We start from the raw sequence: 11,067 nt of genomic DNA, 5'->3' as shown, positions 1-11,067 counted from the left end.
CTTTCCCCACCCGGGCGGCCCCTTCCAGCCATCCCGAGGCGGGGGCCGGCAGCTCCCGGGGTGGGGGCAGCGGGGGCTCGGCCCGGGGACCCTGCCCGGCCCCGCCCCGGGACCCGCGCCCAGCGCCGGGACCGCTCCCCCCGCCGCTGCCCCGGCTGGGAGGAAGGAAGGAAGGAAGGAGGGAGGGAGGGAGGGAAGAGGGGAGGGAGGGAATCAGGGAGGGAGGGAGGGAGGGAGGGAGGATGACAGCACCGTGAAGAAAAGCAGGGGACCCGCTGCTCTCATTCCTCCCGCACGGCAGGACCGGGCTCGCTCGCCCCGCGGAGCCGCCGCCGGGTACGTGCAGCGGGGTCGGGAGCGGCGCGATGGGCAGCGGGAGCCCCGGGGCGAGGGGGAGGATGGCGGCGGGGCTCGGGTCTCTCCCGGCGCGGCGGGACTTGCGGGAAGTTGGGCGTGCGAGGAGGGGCCGCGGCCCCGAGCTCACCCCCCGGCCCGGGCAGGGGGAGCGGGGCCAGGGGGGAGCGCGGGGCTCGGTGGCCGCATCCCCCCGCGGGGCGGCCCCGGGCTCCGCCGGCTCCTTTGTGCGCCCTCCGGCCTCGGCCGCTCCTTTGTCTCGGTGCGGGGCCCCCGCCGCCCGCTCCCGCAGCGGGGCAGCGCCGGCCGTGCCTCCCTTCCTCCCCTGCCTCCCTCCCTCTCCTCGGCGGACAGCCCGATCCCAGCACCCCGCTGCCGAAAGTCCTCCCGGCACATGACTGCTCAGCAGCTCTCCCCGTGCCTTTCTTTCGGGGGAAAAAAAAAAACGGGGAAAAAAAAATCAATGGAATGGGATCGAGCTCTGCAGTGCCGAGCCTCCGTCCGGAGCGGAGCGCGTTTGGGGCGACAGAAGGAGACTTTGGAAAAGGAGGGTTTCTCACAACCATCCCGGAGTTGCATCATCCGTCCTGTCAGCCCCTAGCAGGGAGCACTGGAAAGTTGCTCTCACCCTTTCCCCTCCTGTCCCGGGGCCACCGGGGCACGCTGGCCCTCGGCCGGAGCCCGGGAGCCAGGGACATTTCTGCGGGAGCTGGGACTCTGACACCCTCTGGATGGCACGGGGGTAGTCTAGGGGGAAAGGCCATCCCAGCAGAGTCCCCCTGAGTGCCTGCCGGCATTTCAGCAGCTGCTCCCCACCACACTGGGGAGAGCTGCCCACGCCCCACTGCCTCTGCACCGAGCCTGGCTTTGGTGCCTGGAGGAAAGCGTCTCCTTTTCCACAGCCAACGATTTACAACGCTACACCAGGACAGGCATTTAACTCTGCAATTTTTCCACATCTGCCATGTTGCTTCAGCTCGATTTCACAGCCCCAGAGCCCCAGTCTCCCTGTGCTGACTCGAGCACAGGTCACTGTCCCCTCGCCAGCATCTCTTGCCACCAGTCCCTTCTGCATCCCTGGAGCGCTGCAGGCGCCTGGCTGGGGCTGAAAGGGGAGCAGAGGCGGGCACAGGGAGCGCCGTATCCCCGCTCTTGGGCTGGGTCTGCCCACCAGGAGCTTCCAGGCGAGCGTGGAGCAGCGAGGGGCAGGAGTGTGGGGCGGTGGGAGGGACCGTGGGCTCTGCGCCCCAAAGAAAGGGCTCATTGAAGCAGGGGCGGGCATTTGCGGTTCCCGGCGTGGCCGGGGGCCGCCGGCACGCACAGCAGCCGGCATTGTGCCACCGGCGCCGAGCAAACGTCCTCCCACCCGTCCTGGTGGTCTGCTCTGCAGCCCCCCTCGCTGCCCAGCACTTCAGTTGCTCACCTTTGCTGCAGGTGGTGCTGCAAACCCCACCCCGACCGTGTCTGTGGTTGCCGGCGGGTTGGTTTCAAGGCTGAAGGTGTTTTAGCTGGGTCCTGGCCCATAAAGGTGTTTTAGCTGGGTCCTGGTCCAGATCCAGCTCCAGAGGCTGCTCCCTGCCTGGCAGATGCTCGTGTCTTATCCCCATGTCCAGCATTGACAGCTCTGAGCCCTGTTGGGTTCAGCAGGGGAAGGAGCAGCAGCTCTCCCCTCTGTTGGGTCAGGAGAAAACTCTTGGGGTCTCTTTGGACACCACCACGGTGAGGGAGAGAAAAAAGCAGTCTGTCCTGGCCATGAAGCCTGTGCTGGTCCTGTCACCAGCATTACTGTGCCCTCACCTCACCCTTCTGCACAGTGGGACACGAGGAACAAGGGCAGCTCATCTGGGTCATCACAGAGAGCAGGTGGGACAGGGAAGAGTGGACAGGACCTCATGCACTGGAGTTTGAGAGCTCATGCAATGCAAACAAAGTTGTTCCAGTGGTGCCTGTTTGTACCAACCCCGCTCCTGCTGCTGCTCCTGAGGGTAACCTCTGAGTCAGAAGGACTTTCCATTCCCAACTTTCTCCTCCAACGGGCAGTTTCCAGGCTTCAATTTGATGAGGATTGTGACTATTCTCAGCAACTTTATAAACATTGTAGGAGATGACTTTTTTCCCCTCTTCTTTTTTTTTTTAGCTTGACTAGACATGTTTTTAACCCAAAAATACCTGCCTGGACAGGCTCCTTAGCTGTGCTGCAGGGCAAACCAAAGCAGTGCTGTGCTTGTGCCCTGCCTTGGAGGACAGCCAGGACCAGGATGAAAATTGCTGGGACATGAAAGCAAAGTGGGAAGCTCTGGTGGAACGTTTCCCAAGACCAGCCTCGGGAGGAAGCTGGGAGCGGAAATAGTTGAAAGAGTAAATACAGAGAGGTTTTTTTTTTCCCAGGTTGCAGACAAAAAGCAGCACGGAGAGCAGATAAGCCCGTGCTCCTTATCTCTTTGTTGTTCCGCCCCTGTGTTTTGCTGATCCGGTGTCTGATGAAGTCTGATGAAGCAAAGGACTGTGGAGGGAATTACTCAGTGCAGCAGCAGCTCCAGGGGCAGCAGGCTCAGCTGCAGGTCACTGTGGGCTTCCATGGAGAGATGGATGGGAGTGGATGGGGGCAGGATGGTCAGAAGGATCTCAGGAACTCTTGCACATGGGTGTTTCATTGCCTTTCTGTGTCCAGAGCTCAGTTGTTGTCTGTTGAGTCACCAGAGGAAAATGTGACTTCATCCAGTCTCACCTCCTACTGGCTGCCCCTGGCAGCCACAGGCATTTTTCTTTCCTGGATCTCACCTGGTGGGGGTTCAGGGCAGCCAGAGCTGGGGAATGAGAGCCCCAAGACTTTGTTTAAGACCTTCCCTTTCCCAAAACAGAGCTGAAAACCCCTGCTCTGCTCTGCCAGTCAGACAGTCCTGTGGAATGCTCTGCAGAAGGGTGACAGGAGCATCCCTTCCCTCCTTCCTCTCACAGGGCCTCTGCTCTTCTCACCCCTCCTGCGCCACCCAGGGCAGGTGGCAGGTGCCAGCAAGGCCTAGGGGTGCAAATCTGCACACTGGGGACCTGCCCCAGAGCCTGAAACAGCGGCTGTGGCCCCCAAAACATCCATCCCACAAACCAACTTGCTCCAGCGGACTGGAATGATTTGCTGTCTCTATTACTGTCCAAGTCCTTCCTTCTTGCTGTGGCAAGGTTAAGTTAACTTGCTGGTAGTGGTGGATCCCACCTGGGCAGATTTGCATGGGAACAAAATCCCCAACATCGCCCAAAAAAAAGCTCCTTTTCTGGCTTTAACTCATCTGGGAAATCCATAAATCTCTGCAATGGGAATTGCAGCCATCCCTGCTGAATTGAAAAGCACTTCCAGCCTGAGGGATAGGAAAAGGTGGGGAGCAGCATCTGAGCTGTGGGTGCTGCGTTCCCCAGCATCTCAGTTTAGCATCCCTGGAAATTATCCTGCTTTGCTTTGGGACGTGGAGAGCAAGGTGAGGCTGCCTGCTGTCTCCAGGGGTGATGTCCGTCCGTCTGTCTGCTCACACAGGTGCACTCCCCAGGAGTGGACACTGGCAGGGCACCCTGGGGTGGCAGCAGCAGCATCCCAGTGGTTCTCCTGATCCATCCCATCCCAGCAGAGCCCTGGAGGGGAGCGTGCAGGGACACAGAGCCCCTCTGTTCCCCTCACAAAGGGGCACTTGTGGCTCTCACAGTGCCCCAGCCGGGCTGAGCCACGCGGGCCCCACCGAGGAAGAGCTTTAGGCTGAGCTTTAGGCTGAGCTTTAGGCTGAGCCAGGCAGCCTCACCAGGTCACCCGTGTGTCCCCAGCCCCTCAGCTCAGCCCTGACGGGGCCCCGCGGGTCTCGGGCGGGATTTGCAGCCGGTTTTTTGTTTAATGAATGGTGTCTGCCCCGGGCCTGTGAATGAGGGTTTTGCCAGCGCTGCCGGCCATGGATCTCTGTGTCACCCCTGTGAATAATTCCTGCTCTGTGGCTCATTTGTGGTCAGGCAGCTGGGGGCATTAGAGGGGGAGAACGCGGGGCTGCCTTTGCCCAGGGATTTGTCCCAGGAAGCGGCTGATGCCATCCCCTGTGCGTGGGGACTGTCCCCAGCCCCAGGCCAGGGCAGGGATGCAGATCACCGCCCCCTGGGATGCCCTGACTCTGAGACGCGGCCGCACACCGAGGACTTTGTGTACTTGATTTTTTTTCTCTCGGTTGCTCAAACACTCTGACAAATCCTGTCATCGAGGGGGCACGACCCAGGAGGGGGGATATGAGGGGTGGCTGGTGAAAGGCACCTGCCCCAGCTGCTGGCCTGTCCCCGAGGAGCTGCGTGATGACAAACTGAACTAACAGGGCTGTTAAAAACACACACACACACACACACACACACACGTGGGCTGGGGATCTCGGTGCCGCTTGCTGAAAGGGGGGGAAGCTGGGGGACCACTGTGGGAGGGCTCTGGGGCTGCCAGAACTCTCCAGAGTCCCTGCATCCCACTAAATCCTGAGTTTCCTGGGTGCGTGGGTGTGGATGTCTCTTTTTAGAAGGTTTTGCTGGAAAGGAGATCGCTGGAAGCCAAGCCTCAGGAGCTGAGTGCCAGCAGCTCAAGCTGGGAAATTCCTGGTCCTCGCACAGGAGGACTGGGAATCTGACAGGCTGGGTGCTGCCCTGGCCACGGGACATATCCCACCCCTCCTGCCCATGGTCCCTCCTTCCCAGCCAGAGGGGCATTCAGCGAGCAACGCTAAAAAATGCACATTTTGGCCTACAAAATGCACATTTTGGCTGAGCACGATGCAGAAGAGGCTGCGACGTGACGCAATGCCTGGCAGGGCTTCCCCGCTCCACGCTCTGCCAGGGGCTGCAGATGCCGAGGCTTGGCCAGGGCATCTCCCCTCCAGCAAACCCCGGGGCCCCCCAAAGGATGGGGCTCTGCCTGGCTCCTCTCCTTCACCCCAAAAGCAGGGCTGGGACGGGCTGCCCCTTGTGGAGCCCAGCCAAGGCTAAATAGACTTTCCCTGAGTCACCGAAAGTCTGGCCAAGAAAGCCGGACGAGCAAACAGCATCACCCAGGGCAGGTGGCAGGTGCCAGCAAGGCCTAGGAGTGCAAATCTGCATTGGGGGACCTGCCCCAGAGCCTGAAACAGCGGCTGTGGCCCCCAAAATCTCCAGCTGGGGCGTGGGTTTGGTGTGACTCAGAGCATTTCCAGCAACGCCCCGATTCGGATGCTGAAGGAGAGGCTGGGGGGGGCGGGTCTTTTCTGCCGGGCGGGGATGCCAAGTCTCCTGGTTTTGCATCCCACACCAAGCAGCTGCACCATCATTTGGAATTTTTTTTTTCTTCCCTTTTTTGGCAAAAATCCTCCCCCGGAGCATTCTACTCCCCGAGGGGGACTGGCAGCAGCAGTGTTTTCCGGCCCGCCGTTGTTCCTGAAAACTCTCTGGGTTTCATTTTCGAGGCTCAGCAGCTGCTGCTGCCATGCTGGGGGAAGGCGGAAGCTGCTCAGCCCCACACTGGGGCCCTGCAGTGGAGCCTTCAAGCCTCCCCTTTCCAGAGGCTGGGAGCCACAATGTGCTGAAGATCCGGATGATCCAGGGGCTCCCTCGCTGGCAGTAGCAGGTTTTTGCCAGTGGGAAGCAGGCAGCTGTTGGGTGGCAGGGATTGGGTTTCAGGGTGGGCAGGAGGAGCTGGTGGAAGCGTGGGAAAGGATCCTGTCGGGCAGATATATTTTGGGAAGGAGGAGGAGCAGCTGATGGGGCATTCAGGCAGCTGCTCCTCATCCAGGGTGGGATGGAGCAGTAGGGAGGAGCTTCCACTTTTTTACTGCTCTTGTCCAGCCTTTGTCAGCCTCTGATCCTCGCCATGCTGAGCCTTCTTCTCCCCACAGGCAGGGCTGGCAAGGCCCTAGCCCAGGACACCTTCCCGGTGTGCAGGAGGGACCTGTGTGTGCTCCCCATGGAGATCCGATGCGCTTTGCCCCAGGATATCCGGGAGCTGCTGCACTTCTTGAAGATGAAGAGCAAGTACGCCGTCCTGCTGGTCTTCGTCATCAGCCTCGTCATCATCGAGAAGGAGAACAACTTCATCTCCAGGTAGGCAGTGGGCATCTGAGCCATGCCAAGGTTTGCAGTCCCTCTCCCCCAGTCCTGAGCTCCTGTGCAGAGGAGCCCCCCAAGTCCCCCACGGGGATGCAGGGTGGTCCCGCTGTCCTCCAGGCTGGGCTGGCTCTCCCCACAGGGTGTCGGACAAGCTGAAGCAGTCCCCACAGGCTCTGGCAGAGGCCAACAGCACAGAAGTCAGCCCAGCACTGGCCAAGAATGGCTCGCTGGCCTCGCTGCAGGAGCTGGACGCTGCCTTCTCCCAGATGAGGTCCCACCTGTACAACATCACCCTGCAGCTGGCAGGTGACCCCGGGGACCCCGGGCCACGGCGGCACGTCCTGCTGATGGCCACCACCCGCACTGGCTCCTCCTTTGTCGGGGAGTTCTTCAACCAGCAGGGCAGCATCTTCTACCTCTTTGAGCCCCTCTGGCACGTCGAGAAGACGGTGAACTTCCTGCCGGGAGGAGCCAGCGCGGTGGGCTCGGCCTTGGTTTACCGAGACGTCCTCAAGCAGCTCTTCCTCTGCGACCTCTACATCCTAGAGAACTTCATCTCCCCGGTTCCCGAGGGCCACCTGACGGCCTTCTTGTTTCGGCGGGGCTCCAGCCACTCGCTGTGCGAGGAGCCCGTCTGCACGCCCAGCACCAAGAAGGTCTTTGAGAAGTACTACTGCAAGAACCGCCGCTGCGGCCCCCTCAACATCACGCTGGCGGCCGAGGCGTGCCGGCGCAAGCAGCACGTGGCGCTGAAGACGGTGCGCATCCGGCAGCTGGAATTCCTGCAGCCGCTGGTGGAGGACCCCCGGCTGGACCTGCGCATCATCCAGCTGGTGCGGGACCCCCGCGCCGTCCTGGCCTCGCGCATGGTGGCCTTCTCGGGCAAGTACGAGACCTGGAAGAAGTGGGCGTCTGAAGGGGAGGCCCCGCTGCACGAGGAAGAGGTGCAGCGGCTGCGGGGCAACTGCGAGAGCATCCGCGTGTCGGCGGAGCTGGGGCTGCGGCGGCCGGGCTGGCTGCGGGGCCGCTACATGCTGGTGCGCTACGAGGACGTGGCGCGGGCGCCGCTGCAGAAGGCATGGGAGATGTTCCGCTTTGCCGGGCTGCCCCTCACCCGCCAGGTAGAGGAGTGGATCGGCAAAAACACGCAGGCTCCTCCCGACGGCAACGGCGTCTACTCCACGTGCAAGAACTCCTCGGAGCAGTTCGACAAGTGGCGGTTCGGCATGCCCTTCAAGCTGGCGCAGGTGGTGCAGGACGCCTGCGGCCCGGCCATGCAGCTCTTTGGCTACAAGCTGGCCAGCAGCCCTGAGGCGCTGGCCAACCGCTCCTTCAGCCTGCTGGAGGAGGCACAGCCCGCCTGGGTCACGTAGCGCTGCAGGGTCACGGTGGCGGGGCGGAACGAGGGGCTGCGGCCGTGCTCCCGGCCGGTCCGGAGGCGACCTGGGGGTCCCTGCTCCCACAAATGCTCCAGGTGGCAGCCCCAGGAGCCGGAGCGTCTTAGCAGAGCTGGCCCCAGGGTCCTGCAGAGCCTGAATTACTCAGTTTCTCCAGGAATGGGGAAATGGTAAGGGTGAGGGGAGGTGGGGTCAGCAACAGGGCCACCTCCCCAGCTCGGGAGCTGCACTGAGGATGAGGAGGGTGATGGCAAGCAGAGGGGGACAGGACCAAGCACCTCTGCCTTGCCACCCCCCATGCCAGCTGGGACAGAGCAAGGACAAAATCCCTGTGGTGTCAGCAAGAGCCCAGAGACCTTCTTGGTTTAGTGCCTTCATTCACCAGCAGAGACTGGAAACTGCCCACAGAGCCCTGGACGGCGCTTGGGCTACAACAAAATGAGGTGACTACGGTTTGGTGCTCTTCAAACTTGGTTTTGGAGGTTTAGGTTTATTTCCTTTTTTCCCTGTGTATTTGCATACCAGGTGAATTTATTTATTTATTATGTGAAAAGGAGGGGGAAGCTGGTGAAGGAGCTAAGCCCAAAAATCAGAGCAGCACAACATGCCACAAAGGGAGACACCCAGAACAGAGGTCACATTTTAGCTGGAGACCACCAGGTTTTAGCTGGAGACCATCTTCTGTATGATCTCGGGAGAGCCCCCGGGGACTGAGGGGCTGTAACCCTCCCAGCCCCCGTGGGGCAGCGACCGAGAACTTCTGAGGAGGTACTGAAAGACGGTCAGACTTACCTGATTAAAAACAAAGCCACCAGCACGGAGTCCAAAGCATCTCCTGTCTCCTCAGTATTTGTGGGTGTCTCTTGCCCGGGGGAGCCCCAAAAACACGAGCTAACAGCACTGATGGGTGGCCAAACCTGGTGGAGGCCCAGGGAGTTCCAGGGTGTTTGCCGTTTGCAGATGTTGACCCAGTGCCAAGCTGCTTCCTCCAATTCACATTTCATTAATTAAAATGCCTATTTTTAGCCCTCTTTGTATCTCATTTTTTTTTCTCCCCCTGATATTTTGGGTTATGGCAGCCACCTGAGGGAGAAGTCAAACATTTTGCTGGAGAGTGGCTTGCCAGCGAGCCCTGAGGGGTCCCAGCAGCCGCAGGTCCCCTTCTCCCCACCTAGAGCTGTTGGCCAAAAGCAAAAATAAATAAATGAAAGGAGGCGGCAGCCGGCCACAGCTGGGCTGAGCTTTGCCGGCCGGGAGGAACGTGCCGGGGCTCCGGAGCAGGGCTGGGCTGGGCTGAGCTCACAAAAGCCGCGTTTTTGACCCAAGAGGGAGAACAGAGGCGGCATTGAGGAGCGCGGGGCCGGCAGGCGGGGAGCACAGCACCGGAGCCCCGGGCAGCCACACGGGGAGGTTTTCCGAGCAGGGTAGGGCAGCAGCAGGCTTCAAGGTGTGATTTCAGAGCGCTCGGTGCCAGCTGGATGGGGAAAGGACACAAAAGTGTCCACAAAAGTGGAGATTTTTGGCAAACCCTCATCGCTCACGGGCGATGGAGAGCGCCAGCCTCCTCCCCGCCTCACATGCAGCTCTCCCGGCATCACAAGCAGCCCCGGGGCTGCTGAGTGAATCGGGTTTTGTTTGGAGGCTTCCTGCTGGGAAAGCAGCAGGGTCACGGAGGTCAGATGGATATTCCGCAGCTGCGCGCTGGGAAAAGCCCACAGAGCTCAGCCAGCATCAGGGGGAACGCAGTCCGACGCAGTGTCCTATCAATGCCTCTGGAAAAGCACCATTGGGTTGGCTTTTGCAGAGAAAATCATTTTAGGGTAATTGTTTGTGAAACAGCAGGAGGGGTGAGTAGCTACTGAGCTGCCACAGCCGAGGAGGGGACATTGGAGAGTGGCCAGCATCCCCCTCCCACCCCACCGCGGGTGGAGGCGCTTGGGGGCTTGGAGAGCCGGGTCCAGGGGGAAAGGACAGGCAAATCCAGGAGCATGGAAAACAAGCGGCAAGGGAAGCGGGAGCTGGGCTGAGCCAAGGCCAGAGAACAGAACAGATAAGAACAGATAAGAACAGATAGACCGGGTTGGAAGAGAGCTCCAAGATTGAGTGCAACCCATGACCCAGCACCTCAACTAAACCATGGAACCCAGTGCCACATCCAGGCTTTGTTAAACACACCCAGGGATGGTGACTCCACCACCTCTCCCCGGTCAGACCATTCCAGAACTTTATCACTTTTTCTGTAAAAACCTTTTTCCAATATCCAAACTATATTTCCCTTGGTGCAGCTTGAGGCTGTGCCCTCTGCTTCTGTCAGTGCTGCCTGGAGAAAGAGCCCAGCCCCACCTGAGCACAGGCACCTTTCAAGAGCTGTAGAGATTGATAAGGTCACCCCTGAACCCCCTTTTCTCCAGGCTGAGCACCCCCAGCTCCCTCAATGGTTCCTCACAGGGTTTGTGTTCCCAGCCCCTCTCCAGCCTTGTTGCCTCCTCTGGACATGCTCCAGCATCCCAAGGTCCTTCCCAACCTGAGGGGCCAGAGCTGGACACAGCACTCCAGGTGTGGCCTCACCAGTGCCAGGTAGAGGGGCAGAATGGAAGAATGCCCTCCCTGCTCCTGCTGGCCACACCGTTCCAGAGGGGACCAGTCACAGCCGCCCGTTTTCACCTGCGCTGTCCCCGCCCCCGCTGCTCCAGCCCCCACCGCTAGCCAAGCATAAGCAATTGTTCCTGGCCACCCTCCAGCTTCCCGTCAAAACCGTCACAGGACAGAGAGAAAACATGAAAACATGCCCCTGAACCATGCAGATTTCCCCGGGGCTAATTGCTGCCATTAAACCCCCGGCTGCAGGCACATCGGGAAGCCGCAGGGGACACGGCTCCTCCGAGGCTGGAGCAGCTGAATTCCCCCTGAGCTGCTGGGGGAGCTTTGTGCCCCCACACAAAGAGGGGCCTCCTGCTCAGCCTGCTCTGGCTCAGCCTTGTCTGGCTCTTTGGAGGCTCACGGATTTGGGAGGGGAAGCATGGATTGGGAATGTCATAGTAAGAAACAATGTCCTTAGAGCAAGGACATTCCTGCATCCAGACAGACCAGGCAGGAAGCCCACAACAGGATGAAGCTGCAATGGATGCAGCCTCACCCTTTCTCATGGACACCAATGCCAAAAAAACCCAAAAAACAAACAATCCTCTTTTCAAAAGATCTAAGCCTTCTGAAATAAAGCACTACTAAAGCT

General features: G+C 60.1%; 1 protein-coding gene across 3 annotated transcripts; it reads left to right on the top strand.

Annotated features, from left to right (window-relative positions):
* Positions 1-250: 250 nt before the first annotated feature.
* Positions 251-8,866, top strand: CHST3 (carbohydrate sulfotransferase 3). Of its 3 annotated transcripts, none has more exons than XM_066554763.1 (3): positions 251-336; positions 6,228-6,432; positions 6,578-8,866. In XM_066554763.1, the coding sequence occupies exons 2-3, from the start codon at positions 6,296-6,298 to the stop codon at positions 7,809-7,811; spliced, it is 1,371 nt and encodes a 456-aa protein (XP_066410860.1). In that variant the 5' UTR covers positions 251-336; positions 6,228-6,295; the 3' UTR covers positions 7,812-8,866. The 3 variants fall into 3 exon arrangements, with proteins under 3 accessions (XP_066410860.1, XP_066410861.1, XP_066410859.1); XM_066554764.1 differs by lacking the exon at positions 251-336 and adding an exon at positions 2,873-2,915; XM_066554762.1 differs by lacking the exon at positions 251-336 and having other exon boundaries at positions 6,203-6,432.
* Positions 8,867-11,067: the final 2,201 nt, after the last annotated feature.

Source organism: Molothrus aeneus, chromosome 8 (assembly GCF_037042795.1).
Source record: "Molothrus aeneus isolate 106 chromosome 8, BPBGC_Maene_1.0, whole genome shotgun sequence".
Taxonomy (NCBI): domain Eukaryota; kingdom Metazoa; phylum Chordata; class Aves; order Passeriformes; family Icteridae; genus Molothrus; species Molothrus aeneus.
Note: the sequence above shows the minus strand (reverse complement) of the source record. Positions and strands in the feature narration are given on the sequence as shown.

What these genes read in the sequence shown, in the direction of transcription:
- CHST3 (XM_066554762.1), top strand. Translation starts at nt 6,203, where the DNA reads ATGCTGAGCCTTCTTCTCCCCACAGGCAGGGCTGGCAAGGCCCTAGCC. An exon ending in GAGAACAACTTCATCTCCAG is followed by an intron (nt 6,433 to 6,577) that starts GTAGGCAGTGGG and finishes CTCTCCCCACAG; the next exon opens with GGTGTCGGACAAGCTGAAGC.